The 16,480-nt window shown below is 43.3% G+C and overlaps 1 protein-coding gene across 2 annotated transcripts in view; it reads right to left on the bottom strand.

The window, feature by feature from the left end:
* Positions 1 to 16,480, bottom strand: part of SYN1 (synapsin I) — a 557,871-nt gene that overhangs the window by 53,452 nt on the left and 487,939 nt on the right. For both annotated transcript variants that reach the window (XM_030193892.1, XM_030193893.1), the window contains exon 8: positions 2,275 to 2,349. In XM_030193892.1, coding sequence (XP_030049752.1) covers positions 2,275 to 2,349 — 75 coding nt within the window. The remainder of the gene's footprint in view (positions 1 to 2,274; positions 2,350 to 16,480) is intronic.

Raw genomic sequence — 16,480 nt, 5'->3', positions numbered from 1 at the left:
CCTCCTGCGACTTGACGACCCTGAATAATTTTGTGTCATCGGCGAATTTAATTACCTCACTAGTTATTCCCATCTCTAGGTCATTTATAAATACATTAAAAAGCAACGGCTAACTCTTCTTTACTGAATAGTGACCAGCAGGCATTTCCCTTCCTCCAGAGAGAGATCCCCATATCTAGAGAGGCCCCCCATCTGGGGCATGCCCTTGGGATCCTTGTTATCCATCTCCCACTCAAGAGGAGAGGCATGATGGGATTAGGGTCTGTTCAGGCCTGAGCCTCCATTCTGCCACTGATGCCTTTTCAAATTGTGAACCAGAGCCCCAAGTCTCATGAAACCCTTCGTGGCCATGGAGGAATGGCCTGATCCAGGAAGCTAGCCCCCTACCAAAAACCTGCTTTTCACACTCACATATGGCTTGGATCTAGAATGGCTCCAGATGCCAAGTCCTCTACAGGGTGGGAATGAGCCCCCTCTACCTCATGCCTATAATGTTCTCCAGTGTGGTCCAAACTTTGGTTGAGCCATTTGCAAAATTACCATCATTCCTACCAAAGATAGGAAACCTGTAGCTGACATTGGGTGTATAAAAGGAGTAACAGAATCACTGTTATTCCCCTTCAGAAGGTCTTCAGCACACTCAGGGACAAAACTGTGACTACCCCATTGAAAATGGGGCAGTAGTAGCTGGCAGCATTGCACTGCCACCAACTCCCACAGGCTCCACATCTTCTTTCCCCAGGCATAAGGGAGGCCACCATGGACAACAATCTCCATCTCCTAGCAGACCTGAACCCGCTCACTCACTCCACTTGGGAATGTGTCTATGGGCTGCTCTCTGTTCTGCAGGTGTCTGCTCCAAACAGGTGTTAACTGCTGCCTGGCTTTTCTTCTATTTTTATAAAGTAACTTTATTCCCCTAGCAAACAGATGAGGTAATAATGCCTATCAGTCCATTTAAATTAACTTTTTTCTTTTTTGGTAAATCTTCTGCACTGGAAGGTGCCCAATGAGTACTGAACAATAGCCTGTGGGCTCCATACTCAACTAGGGTAAGGACTGTGACCCAAACCCCAGGAGCAAATCAGACCAAGAGCTCAACTGCAAAGGGCTTAAGCTGTAGACAATGCCCTGTGGAGTAAGGCCTATCAAAGCAAACTCAATGCAGGTAAAAAAAATATATATATAGATTTTTTTTTGTATGATTTAAAACAAACAACATCAGTAAGATTCTTCTGAAATGTATTTCATCCTGAAAGAAATATTAACATTTAAAGTTTCTAAAAGCATTTTCCTAATAAAATAAAAACAGAAACATTAAACACAGTTAAGTAAAAGCCTGTAAATCATTGGGGTGTTGCTCTTGTGATCATTATCAGACCCTTATGCATAGAGTGATACAGTTCCATGTCAAGGGAGACAAGTTGCACCATCAAGTCATTTCCATTGAATGGGGTAAAAACCAGAATTGCAGTTGTAAGCCCTGGATACAATTATCCTACCTGTGAAGGTTCACCACAGAGCATCATTATTAGTGTAATTTGGAGAAAGTGCATTTGCAGTACATAAATTAACCACAGGATGTCATTACGATATCACAGTAAACCACACAACATACAGTGATAATAATTACATATGCTAAGCAAAAACTTCTATTAAAGTACCAGTCTTCAGTCTTCTCTTTAAGTGACCTGTTCTGTAATTTTCCACATATTTATTTGCCTCTTCTTTATTCATAACTACAGATTAATCTGCTGAAGATACTTCTGATTGTCAAGGGTGTGTTGGAGATATCCAGGGCTTTTTTTCACCCATTACATTTCATATTCAAAATCTCTCAGCTTGTTTTTCTTTTTCCCATTGGGGCACCAGTCAGCCTGAAACCTGTGACCCTCAGATTCTGAGGTAACCACCTTCCAGGTAGAGCTATTCTGGCTCACATAACCATATACACAGTACTGGATGAAAAAAGAAAAAAAAACTGGTTACCCTTCCCTCCTCCTCCTCTCCCTCCCCAATATGGTTGGTTCTACACAAGTACTGGCACAATTTTTCCCAGGAAAAAAGCACTGGAGATATCACAAGACTACCAATGAAACATACTAAATTATTATAATAGAGTCCCAAGGAGACAAGCGATACCAAAGCAGAATAGTGATGCTCAAGTCTCCCTACATTCCTGGGGCTGGAGCTGGCCCAGTGGGGAAAATCTGGGCCTGAAGATAAAAAAAAGCTGGAACTCTGGCACCACCTAAGCACAGATCTGAGACCCACCTGTCAGACATGGCGATCTGTTCTAGCATGGCTGAGCCTGTATTGGTTTTCCAGTTTCCAGAGATGGAGGTCCTCCTGAAGAGCCAGACGAAGAAATGGTGTGTTAGAGAGAATGGAGAGCACATTGTCAGCATCAAACTATACAATACCTTGCTTGGTACTTGTATTTTGTTAGCACAATATAAATCACACAACTTGTTAGTGCTACATAAAAGATAATTGTTACTCTCAGTTGACAGCAGTACAGCAATTCATACAAATGGGTTACCTGACTTGCATCAAGTGCAGAGTTGTGGACTCTAAATATTAGAGTTTTCCAAGAAAGCTTCTGTGCATACACAAGAGATTTCCTGCACACTGCTGGATGTGCTACTACTACTTCTCTCCCTTCACAACATAACTTACCTTAATCAAAAGTAAGCCGAGGTGGATGCGTTGTGTGGCTCACTGTACTGCTGTCATCAGAAAAAGATGTGACAGATGCTCTCAAGTCACGGTAGAAACTTACGTAACCACATAAGGCACCAAGTGGAAATATATTCTAGAGCTTTCTGGAAAAGACTATAAGTATTTTTTTATACATGGGCTTCTATCATTTCCTAGTTAGCCAAAATATATGTTAGTGAACAAATCTTAAGGGGAGACAGGCGGATTTGACCATAGGAGCCAGTTCTGTGGGTGCTTGAGCCCTCTTCCCTCCGCCCCCCCCCCCCCCCCAATATCGAGCAAACTCCTTGACTGTGTGCAGGGATGGGTAATTTCTATTGGGTTCAGCACTCCCAATTATTTTGAAAAGTTGGCTCTTAGTCTTATGGGTTTGACTAGTATGCTAGTCTTTCATGAGCACCTGTTGCAGGGCAGCAGCTTTGCCTTCTCTGAAAACATTCAATTTTTTAGAACTTTATTCTGAGGTTTCAACCTCTCGGATAGAGTACATGAACAATTTGTGACCTGGATTGGCCACTGTTGGAAACAGGATGCTGGACTTGATGGACCTTTGGTCTTTCCCAGTATGGCAATACTTATGTACTTAAATAAACTAGGCCATACCAACAGAAACAAGGTCCAATACAAAAAAATAACCATTCCAGTAATCATCTTCTTCTACAATACTATTTCCATCCTACTCTCTGATGGGCTCCTATCCAGAGGAAATAATTTAGACCAATCTCCAATCACATTATAAACCCATTCCTCACCACTCGCTCTACATATTCATTATGCCCATTCGTTCTCTATTCATTCACTCCCTATACTTCCATTTTCATTATGAAATCATTCCTCAATGTCACCACTATCAATACCATCAAATCCCTGAGCAGTAAGCTGTTTGAATTTAGACCATAGCTGCGAATATTTCTTTTAAAAATCTTTTTATTTCTGCAAATTTACAAATACTATACAGTACAAATTCAAAAATACAAAGCAATACATATAGACAATATTATCACAATCTCCTATAGTACCCAAAAGTAGAGGAACTTCACAACATCTGGGAATAGTAACAAAAAACACAAAAATTAAAATCATCTCCACGGAAGTGGTGGAGGTGAAACGGTAACAGTATTAAAAAATGTGTGAGATAAACAGAAAGGAATCCTGTTTAGAAGGAATGGATCCAAAGAAGCTTAGTTTAGAGGACAACACCAGTAATTGGGAAGCAAAGCCAGTGCTGGGCAGACTTCTACAGTCTGTGCCCTGATCGTGGTTAGACAGATTTGGATGGGCCGGAATGGAGCTTTGATTTCAACTTCAGAAGCTGGAGAACAAGGACAGTGCCGGGCAGACTTCTACGGTCTATGCCCTGAAAATGGCAAGGACAAATCAAGATCAGGTATATATATGAAATATCACATCGTACCTTATGCTATAAGTTTATCTTGCTGGGCAGATTGGATGGACCATACAGATCTTTATCTGTTGTCATCTACTATGTTACTATGTATGATATGTAATATAAGCAGCCATCAAGCTAGAATATACTCAGAAACTTGTCTAATAGAGACTTTTTCAAGAGAGATATATAGGAGTTAACTCAAAGGGCCCTACAGAAAGTCTGTTGCGAGCCAAAAAAAAGCAGTAAGTTGAGAGAGTGAGAAGAAAACAAATTTCTGGGTTTGGTACCTGACCACACATTTGCATGGGAATTTAAGGTAAAAAGCAGCTTCTAACTTCAACACCCCTGGTTTCAACAGTAATAATTGCTTTTGCTTTCTCTGTGTTTCGTTACAGATATCAGGATAAGCCTATATCTTCAGACCAGGGAACAATTTGTGTCAATGACGAAAATACACCCTTGATAACCATTCCTTATCAGGTTACAAAGCAAATATCACCAATAAGGTAGTTGGTACAACTACAGGACTTTCATTCAATGCAATATTTGCTGTTCATTAGTCCTAAAGCATACCATCTGGAGGCTTAGGGCTTGCCCCATCTGTCTTCAACTCTTTGCTATGAAAGAGAAGCTCAACAAACTTAAACAGTAATTGGCTGCAATTAATGGAGCTTCCAGGATCATACAACTGCCAACCAATTTACCATCCCCACTTCCACAAAGAATAAACAAAACCAAGAATATATGGGTCAAAGTAGGCTCAGGAAGATTATGACCTGTGACACAGAGGCATTCCCCTCCCTCTCCTCACCCCTTATCTAATTCCTTTGCTGCACTGGAGCATTATGATGCTTAGAAAATAAGAGGTGGAGCCAATGATCAAGAAGATAATTCAACCAAAAGACACCCCCAAGCCACTGATAAATCAGCTCAAAATAGAAAATTCTTGCTGTTAGGTGATTCTATTATCAAAGGCATTAACTTAGGAACCAGCAACAAAGAGTGAGGAAGCAAAAAATGAGGAACCAAAGCTGAATGATGTAGACAAACCTATTTATTGTTTCCAAAGTACTGCAGGCAATCAAAGGACTTGACACGGCCGTGTATTGGCAGACGTGCCTTCATCAGATGCCCTAATAACAATAATAAAAACACGTGTAAAGATGAAAATAAAAGAAAACAAACACCAATAAGAAATGCTATATAATAAAAGTAATAAAACAATCAATTAATGCTCTATAATGGTGCACAAGGAAATAATATCAACGTGCAATAAAATAAATCAATAACTATGTAATGGCCCTGTTTACTAAGGCGCGCTAGCATTTTTAGTGCGTGCTAAACACTAGAGAAACCCATATGGGTGTCTCTAGCATTTAGTACGTGCTAAGCTAACACACCCTTAGCATGCCTTAGTAAACAGGGCCCTAAGGGGAGGTGGGCAGGTTTGTGAGAATATAAGGCCTGCTGTCCTTGGAGAATACCTGCTACAAATATGTACCTTCGCTTTCTCTGAGGACAAGCAGACCATAATTCTCACAATTGAGGTATCCCTAGCATCCAGGTTCACCGAAAACAAGAAACATTGGACAACTGGGCCTTGCAACGGCGAGGACATAACTCTGATTAACAAAATGAGTGAGATTGCAGCCTGAAACAAAATAAAAGGGGCTAGGGGGTTGGAGTTGGATTCTAGATTCCAAGCAGATTCTGCAACACTGTCTGCCCAAACCGACTGTCGCGTCGAGTATCCTGCTCAAGGCAGAAATGGGATGTGAATGTGTGGACTGAAGATCACGTCACAGCCTTGCAAATTTCTTCAATGGAGGCTCACCGTATGTGGGCTACCAATGCAGCCATAGCTCCGACATTGTGAGCCTTGACATTACCCTCCAGAGTCAGTCCAGCCTCTGCATCAATGAGAGAAATGCAATCTGCAAGCCAATTAGAGACTGTGCATTTCCCGATGGTGACCCCCATCTTGAGATCAAAAGAAACAAAAAGGTGGGTGGACAGTCTGTGAGGCCTTGTCCGCTCCACATAATAGGCCAATGCTCGCTTGCAGTCCAAAGTGTGCAAGGTGCTCTTGCCAGGATTGGCATAAGGTTGGGGAAAGAATGTTGGCAATCGACTGGTTCAGATGAAACTCAGACACAACCTTAGGCAGCAACTTAGGGTGTGTGAGGAGGACTACTCTGTTGTGATGAAACTTAGTATAAGGTGCATCCACTACTATGGCCTGAAGCTCACTGACTCTACAAGCTGAAGTAACAGCCACCAAAGAAAATGACCTTCCAGGTCAAGTACTTCAGATGGCAGGAATTCTGTGACTCAAAAGGAGCTTTCATCAGCTAGGTGAGAACGACATTGAGATCCCATGACACAGGCAGAGATTTGAGAGGGGGCTTTGACAAAAGCAAAGCTCTCATGAATTGAACAACTAGAGGCTGTCCAGAGATGGGCTTACCCTCTACACGTTGAGGATAAGCGCTAATTGCACTGAGATGAACCCTTACAGAGTTGGTCTTTAGATCAGACTCAGAGAGGTGTATAAGGTATTCAAGCAGGGTCCATGTAGGGCACGAAATAGGATCTAGGGCCTTGCCCTCACACCAGATGAAAGAATAACACCTTTTAGTGGAATCTTTCCTGGAAGCAAGACCCGGGAGACACCCTCCGAGAGACCCAAGGAAGTAAATTCTAGGCTCTCAACATCCCAGTCTATGAGGGCCAGAGACTGAAGGTTAGGATGTAGAAGAGATCTCGCGTTCTGCATGATGAGGGTTGGAAAACACTCCAATCTCCACAGTTCTTCTGAGGATAACTCCAGAAGAAGAGGGAACCAGATTTGCCGTATCCAATAAGGGGCGATCAAGATCATGGACCCACGGTCTTGCGTGAGTTGCAGCAAAGTCTTCCCTACAAGAGGAACAGGAGGATACTCATACAGAAGATCCATCCCCCAATGCAAGAGGAAGGCATCCGACACTAGCCTGTCGTGAGCCTGAAGTCTGGAACAGAACTGAGGGACTTTGTTATTGACTTGAGTGGCAAAGAGATCCACTGAGGGGGGTGCCCCATGCCTGGAAGATCTCGCAGGCAACAGCCATGTTGAGAGACCACTTGTGCGGTTGCATGACCCTGCTCAGTCTGTCGGCCAGACTGTTGCTTTTGCCCACCAGATAAGTGGCCCAAAGGAACATGCCATGATGGCGAGCCCTGCACCACATCTGGACAGCCTCCTGACACAGGGGGAAATATCTGGTACTCCCCTGCTTGCTGGTGTAATACATTGCATCCTGGTTGTCTGTTTTAATGAGCAAAACTTGATAAGACAGCTGATCTCTGAAAGTCTTTAGAGCGTTCCAGATCACCTGGAGCTCCAGAAGGTTGATCTCAAGACCTGTTTCCTGGATGGACCAAGCTCCTTGAGTGTGAAGCCCCATCCACATGAGCTTCCCAACCCAGGAGAGATGCATCCATCATCAGTGCATTTTGAGGCTGAGGAATTTGGAATGGGAGTTCCAGAATCAAATCGGATTGAATGGTCCACCAGAACTGATGGAGAACAAGCTGTGGAGACACTCAGATGACATCTTCTAGATCCCCCATAGCTTGGTACTACTGGGAGGCTAGGGTCCATTGAGCAGACCTCATGTGAAGGGATGACATGGGAGTCACATAAACTGTGGAAGCCATGTGGCCTAACAGCCTCAACATCTGCCAAGCCGTGACCTGCTGAGAGGCTCAAACATGAGAAGCCAGAGTAAAGCGAATGCTACATACCTGTAGAAGGTATTCTCCGAGGACAGCAGGCTGATTGTTCTCACTGATGGGTGACGTCCACGGCAGCCCCTCCAATCGGAACACTTTACTAGCAAAGGCCTTTGCTAGCCCTCGCGCGCCGATGCGCACCGCGCATACGCGGCCGTCTTCCCGCCCGAAACCGGCTCGTGCCGGCCAGTCTCATATGTAGCAAGACAAAGACTAGGGAAGACACAACTCCAAAGGGGAGGCGGGCGGGTTTGTGAGAACAATCAGCCTGCTGTCCTCGGAGAATACCTTCTACAGGTATGTAGCATTCGCTTTCTCAGAGGACAAGCAGGCTGCTTGTTCTCACTGATGGGGTATCCCTAGCCCCCAGGCTCACTCAAAACAACAACCATGGTCAATTGGGCCTCGCAACGGCGAGGACATAACTGAGATTGACCTAAAAAATTTACCAACTAACTGAGAGTGCAGCCTGGAACAGAACAAACATGGGCCTAGGGGGGTGGAGTTGGATCCTAAAGCCCAAACAGGTTCTGAAGAACTGACTGCCCGAACCGACTGTCGCGTCGGGTATCCTGCTGCAGGCAGTAATGAGATGTGAATGTGTGGACAGATGACCACGTCGCAGCTTTGCAAATTTCTTCAATAGAGGCTGACTTCAAGTGGGCTACCGACGCTGCCATGGCTCTAACATTATGAGCCGTGACATGACCCTCAAGAGCCAGCCCCGCCTGGGCGTAAGTGAAGGAAATGCAATCTGCTAGCCAATTGGATATGGTGCGTTTCCCCACAGCCACTCCCCTCCTATTGGGATCAAAAGAAACAAACAATTGGGCGGACTGTCTGTTGGGCTGTGTCCGCTCCAGGTAGAAGGCCAATGCTCTCTTGCAGTCCAATGTGTGCAGCTGACGTTCAGCAGGGCAGGAATGAGGACGGGGAAAGAATGTTGGCAAGACAATTGACTGGTTCAGATGGAACTCCGACACAACCTTTGGCAAGAACTTAGGGTGAGTGCGGAGGACTACTCTGTTATGATGAAATTTGGTGTAAGGGGCCTGGGCTACCAGGGCCTGAAGCTCACTGACTCTACGAGCTGAAGTAACTGCCACCAAGAAAATGACCTTCCAAGTCAAGTACTTCAGATGGCAGGAATTCAGTGGCTCAAAAGGAGGTTTCATCAGCTGGGTGAGAACGACATTGAGATCCCATGACACTGTAGGAGGCTTGACAGGGGGCTTTGACAAAAGCAAACCTCTCATGAAGCGAACAACTAAAGGCTGTCCTGAGATCGGCTTACCTTCCACACGGTAATGGTATGCACTGATTGCACTAAGGTGAACCCTTACAGAGTTGGTCTTGAGACCAGACTCAGACAAATGCAGAAGGTATTCAAGCAGGGTCTGTGTAGGACAAGAGCGAGGATCTAGGGCCTTGCTGTCACACCAGACGGCAAACCTCCTCCATAGAAAGAAGTAACTCCACTTAGTGGAATCTTTCCTGGAAGCAAGCAAGATGCGGGAGACACCCTCTGACAGACCCAAAGAGGCAAAGTCTACGCTCTCAACATCCAGGCCGTGAGAGCCAGAGACCGGAGGTTGGGATGCAGAAGCGCCCCTTCGTCCTGCGTGATGAGGGTCGGAAAACACTCCAATCTCCACGGTTCTTCGGAGGACAACTCCAGAAGAAGAGGGAACCAGATCTGACGCGGCCAAAAAGGAGCAATCAGAATCAAGGTGCCTCGGTCTTGCTTGAGTTTCAACAAGTCTTCCCCACCAGAGGTATGGGAGGATAAGCATACAGCAGACCCTACCCCCAGTCCAGGAGGAAGGCATCCGATGCCAGTCTGCCGTGGGCCTGAAGCCTGGAACAGAACTGAGGGACTTTGTGGTTGGCACGAGATGCGAAGAGGTCTACCAAGGGGGTGCCCCACACCTGGAAGATCTGTCGCACTACACGGGAATTGAGCGACCACTTGTGAGGTTGCATAATCCTGCTCAACCTGTCAGCCAGACTGTTGTTTACGCCTGCCAGATATGTGGCTTGGAGCACCATGCCGTGACGGCGAGCCCAGAGCCACATGCTGACGGCTTCCTGACACAGGGGGCGAGATCCGGTGCCCCCCTGCTTGTTGACATAGTACATGGCAACCTGGTTGTCTGTCTGAATTTGGATAATTTGGTGGGACAGCCGATCTCTGAAAGCCTTCAGAGCGTTCCAGGTCGCTCGCAACTCCAGAAGATTGATCTGCAGATCGCGTTCCTGGAGGGACCAGCTTCCTTGGGTGTGAAGCCCATCGACATGAGCTCCCCATCCCAGGAGAGACGCATCCGTAGTCAGCACTTTTTGTGGCTGAGGAATTTGGAAAGGACGTCCCAGAGTCAAATTGGACCAAATCGTCCACCAATACAGGGATTTGAGAAAACTTGTGGACAGGTGGATCACGTCTTCTAGATCCCCCGCAGCCTGAAACCACTGGGAAGCTAGGGTCCATTGAGCAGATCTCATGTGAAGGCGGGCCATGGGAGTCACATAGACTGTGGAAAGATAACAAAGACTTAAAAACAAAGAGATAAACAAGTTGAATGCCGGCCCAATCAATCCGGACTTCCATAGGCTTGTTGAAACAGCCATGTTTTCAACTCTGATTTGAAAATTTTAAATTCATGAATACTGCGGACATAAAGTGGTAAGCCATTCCAAATATAAGGTGCAAGAAAGAAAAAAGCACAACGTCTGGCCAACTTGTAGTCCTGGAAGGATGAGACAGTGGTCATTCAGGGAACGTAAGATTCGAGTTGGGGTAGTCACATAGCAACGAACGGAATACTTGACAAAATTCCCAATTCTTCATAAATCCCAATCAGGTTTCAGACCACAACACAGCATTGAGATGGTCATAACCACCCTGATAATGAAATTCAGAAGCATAATATGCCAAGGACAGAACATATTACTACTGTAATTCAACATGTCAAGTGCGTTCAACCTAGTAGACCACACCATACTAATGTCACTGCTCGACAACAAAGGAATCAGCGGTGCAGTGGCAAAATGGTTCAATGGCTTCCTAAAGACCAGACCCTACATTTTAAAGATGTCCAACCAAACATCAGCCTCATGGATCTCTGAGTGTGGGGTGCCAAAGGGATCGCCAATATCACCAATAATGTAAAATGTAATGATGGCACAACTTGGAAAAAAACTGGAATTAATTGGTTTCAACCCATTTATATATGCAGATGTCATCGCCATCTTCATACCTTTCCAAAACAATATCACAAACATACAGAACAAAATAAAAAAAAGGATTGGACCTCATGGAAGAATGGGCAACAACTTTCAAACTCAAACTGAATAGAGACAAAACCAAATTCCTAGTACTATCCAGCCCACACAGCCCCACATCCTACCAAAAATTCACAACCAACCAACAAACATACCACATCAAAACACAACTTAAAATACTAGGAATCATTCTCGACAAACATCTAACACTGGACAATCAAATACAGCAGTAACATCAAAATGCTTCAGAACACTATGAAAACTGAAAAGAATAAGAGACTATTTCCCTAGACAATCTTTCCAGATACTGGTCCAATCAACTATACTATCACAACTAGAATACTGCAATGCAGCATACGTAGGGTGCAAGGATTTTACACTAAAATCATTGCAAACAGTCCAAAACACGGCAGCAAGACTGATGTGCAAGAAATCGAAATACGAAAGAGCAACTCCACTGCTTGAAACACTACACTGGTTACCAGTCAAGGCAAGAATATTTTTCAAAGCGCGTCCCCTAATCTTCAAGATACTATTTGGAATGGCACACAAATATATGCTTAACATGATTGAACTATCCTCAAGAAATGCCAGCCCAGTAAACAGAAACTACCTACTCTTATATCTACCCAACTGCAAAAACACCATCTACAAAACTATCTACACAGCAGGATTTAGCTATCAGGGTTCCAAATGGTGGAACTTGATACCGAAAACCATAAGAACCATCACAAATCTCCTCCAAGTCAGAAAAGAAATGAAAACCTACCTCTTCAAAAAATTCTACAGCTAATCACAAAGATATTGCTGCCTTCCTTTCAAAACTTCCTCCAAGAATGGGATGACATAAGCACAGCAACATTAGACAAAATCACCCCAGTCCAAACCAGAACATCACACAGGAAAAATGCAAATCCATGGTTCACCGAAGAGCTGAAAAAACTAAAAACACAAGTCAGGAGACTAGAACGAGCCTGGAACAAAAAGAGAGACGAACAAACACTAAACGACTGGAAACTACTTCGGAGAAAATACAAATATACCATAAAACAGACAAAAAGACTACACTACAAAACATTAATAGGACCAAACTACAAAGACACACATAAACTCTTCAACCTCGTGAACAAACTGTTAGACACCACACCAGTTACAACCAAAGACAAAGATACACCAAGTGTCGACAACCTTGCAACATACTTCAAGGAGAAAATGATACTACTACGACACAAAATACCCGCCAGCCCTACTGAATACACCACTCTTCTAGACTGTCTAGATCCAGAAGAAGGAATATACCCAGCAGACAGAACCTGGACCGAATTTGAACAAATGTCAGAAGACCTCATCTCTAAAACTCTCAAAAGATATGCCAAATCCAACTGCAAACTAGACATATGTCCAAATAGCCTCATGAAATCTGCTCCTCAGAAATTCATAATAGACCTAACAAACCACATAAACTACATGCTACAAAATGGACTCTTCCCAAAAGAGAAAGGAAAAATCTTACTCACCCCAATTCCTAAAGATACAAAGAAAAACACGAGCGAAATAACCAACTACAGGCCAATAGCATCCATACCACTAATAACCAAGATAACTGAAGGTATGGTAACTAAACAACTCACAAACTATCTAGACAAACATTCAATACCGCATGACGCCCAATCAGGATTCCGATCGAATCATAGCACAGAAACAGTATTAATCACCCTTATGACCAAATTCAAACAAATAATCGCAACTGGCAACAATATACTCCTCCTGCAATTTGACATGTCAAGCGCCTTCGACATGGTTGACCATGGAATCCTACTACACATACTTGAACACTTCGGCATAGGAGGAAATGTCCTGAACTGGTTCAAGGGGTTCCTAACCCTACGTTCGTATCAAGTCACATCTAATTCAACCACGTCCAAGGCATGGACACCTGAATGTGGAGTCCCACAAGGATCACCTCTTTCACCAACTATTTTCAACCTAATGATGATCCCTTTAGCAAAACTCCTATCAAACCATAACCTCAATCCATATATATACGCCGATGATGTAACAATATACATCCCATTCAAACAAGACACCAAAGAAATCTCCAATGAAATCAATCAAAGTCTACACGTCATGAACACATGGGCAGATGCATTCCGCCTGAAATTAAACGCAGAAAAAACCCGATGCCTGATACTCACCTCCCAATACAACACAAATGAATTCAACGCTATAAACACACCAACCCTAAACCTCCCAGTCTCAGAAACGCTAAAAATCCTTGGAGTCACTATCGACCGCCACCTAACACTCGAAACTCACGCAAACAACACAACCAAGAAGATGTTCTACGGCATGTGGAAATTGAAAAGGATAAGACCATTCTTCCCAAGATTCGTCTTCCGCAGCCTAGTGCAATCCCTCGTCCTCAGCCACCTGGATTACTGCAACTCACTATACGCGGGCTGCAAAGAGCACATACTAAGGAAACTTCAAACAGCCCAGAACACAGCAGCCAGGCTCATCCTCGGAAAACCAAGATATGAAAGGGCGAAACCACTACGAGAGAAATTGCATTGGCTTCCACTTAAGGAACGCGTTACTTTTAAAGTTTGCACACTAGTCCATAAGATCATTTACGGCGAAGCCCCAGCATACATGTCTAATTTAATAGACCTACCACCCAGAAACGCTAAAAGGTCATCCCGAACATACCTCAACCTCCACTTCCCCACTTGCAAGGGCCTGAAATACAAGACGCTACATGCGTCAACCTTTTCCCACATGAGCACGCAGGCTTGGAATACACTACCGCGCAACCTAAGAGTGATTAACGAACAAGCTTCCTTCCGAAAACTACTGAAGACTCACCTGTTTGAACAAACTTACGGAAAGAACCAAAACACATAGAGTCCATACTCACTGTTCATCAATGCAACATACATCCACTTCCGATCGCTCATCCCGCAATCCATTGTCCCACTGTCTCCTTCCTATGTTTCTATGTTGATGTTCCATTGTTATATTCCTAACGATATCCGAATGTCTCGCACAACTCTGCACAATGTATTCCGTAACCAAGTTGTAACAAATGTATTTCTATTATTCATATCTTATTGTAAGCCACACTGAGCCCGCAAAAAGGTGGGAAAATGTGGGATACAAATGCAATAAAATAAATAAAATAAATAAAACTTCTAGAGCTTTATAAAAAATGCAACACCAGTCTCTTCGCAAATGCTGTTTCCTTTGATTTTTTCTTTATTTAATTCCTCTGTTTTGATTTTGGAATCCCTAATTGAGGACTTGAGTGATGTTTGTAATATTTAAAGAAAGTAATTTAATTTAAAAAATTTCTTTGTATTTATCACTTTCTTTCAAGACTGTAAGCTTGAAAATAATATTGTAAATTATAAATAAATAAATAAAAACTATATGAATAAACATCACTAAAACTCTGCAACTGAACACAAAAGCTACTACTACCTTCAAATCTTTCAAAAACTCTATGAATAACCATACGAACGATAGATGCCCTCTCCACATTGCACAACACTATTGTAACTCCACCAAAATATAAATTGTAAGCCACTTTGAACAGAAATTTGTTTTTGGATAATACAAGAATGCATAAATAAATAAATAAATAAATACCTGGGAAACTAACTCATTTGCTCTATACTCTGTCTCTGTAGCATCAGGCAGCTAAACCTAAAGCCATGAGCCAGCTGAAGTCCCCTTTTGCCATTGTCTCCAGGTAAGCAGAGACCTCTGATCCTACACTTCCCCTTCTACTAGGCAGATGACCTGAGACCTGGTTTGCCTTATGTCTCTGCTAACAAGAACTCCTTGCTTTTGGCAGGACCTGGCTGCTGGACAAAATAGACCAAAGGCACTGTTTAGCAGGAATACAAGGGACAGCAGTGGACCGCAATACAAACTGCTTTCATTCTATTTATCTATTTATTGTTTATAAACTGATGCAATGAGACTGTAGGGATATGTGCAAGCTGTGAATAAGAGACTCCTGAGAAAATTAGAGTCACGGGATAGAAGGCAATGTTCTGTTGTGGATTAGGAATTGGTTACTGGACAGAAAACAGAGGTTAGGGTTAAATGGCCATTTTTCTCAATGGAGGAGGGTGAATTGTGGAGTGCCACAGGGATCTGTACTGGGATCAAAGCTATTTAACATATTTATAAATGATCTGGAAATCAGAATGACAAGTGAGGTGGTTAAATTTGCAAATGACACAAAGCCATTCAAAATTGTTAAACCACATGCGGACTATGAAAACTTGCAGAGAGACCTTAGGAAATTGGAAGACTGGGTATCCAAATGGGTGGTGCACATTGGGAAGAATAATCCTGATCACAGTTACCTGATGCTAGGGTCCGCTTGGAAGACAGCACCCAAGAAAAAGATCTAGGTGTCACTGTAAGCAATATGCTGAAATCTTCTGCCCAGTGTGCAGCGGCAGCCAAACAAGCAAACAGGATGCTAGGAATTTTTAGGAAAGGGATGGAAAACAAGACCTGCCTCTGTATCGCTCTATGGTGCAACCTCATCTTGAGTACTGCGTTCAATTCTGGTCACCGTATCTCAAAAACGATATAGTGGAATTAGAAAAGATTCAAAGCACAGCGACCAAAACGATAAAGGGGATGAACTCCTCTCTTATGAGGAAAGACTAAAGAGGTTAGGCCTCTTCTGCTTGGAAAAGAGATGGCTGAGGGGAGATATGATTGAGGTCTACAAAATCTTGAGTGGTATAAAACGAGTAGAAGTGAATTGATTTTTTTTACTCAAAAAGTATAAAGACTAGAGGACACTCAATGAAGTTACATGGAAATACTTTTAAAACAAGTAGGAGGAAATATTTTTTCACTCAATAAATAGTTAAGCTCTGAAACTCGTTGCCGGAGGATGTGGTAACAGCAGTTACCGTATCTGGGTTTAAAAAAGGTTTGGACAAGTTCCTGGAGGAAACGTCAATAGTCTGCTATTAAGATAGACATGGGGAAGCCACTGCTTGCCCTGGGATTGGTAGCATGGAATCTTGCTACTGTTTGGGATTCTCCAGGTACTTATGACTTGGGCTGGCCTGTTGGAAACAGGATACTGTGCTAGATGGACCATTGGTTTGACCTAGTATGGCTATTCTTATGTAATTAATAATCCAAAAGTACTCCACTTCAAATTAATATCACTCTTTAATGAAAACTAACTGCGCAATTATCATCCATAAACACCAAATGGTCCAAAGGAACTCTGCATATCAGACCTCTCACACCATCAACCATACACAACCATCTAAC

Source organism: Microcaecilia unicolor, chromosome 2 (assembly GCF_901765095.1).
Source record: "Microcaecilia unicolor chromosome 2, aMicUni1.1, whole genome shotgun sequence".
In the NCBI taxonomy this organism is placed as follows: domain Eukaryota; kingdom Metazoa; phylum Chordata; class Amphibia; order Gymnophiona; family Siphonopidae; genus Microcaecilia; species Microcaecilia unicolor.
Note: the sequence above shows the minus strand (reverse complement) of the source record. Positions and strands in the feature narration are given on the sequence as shown.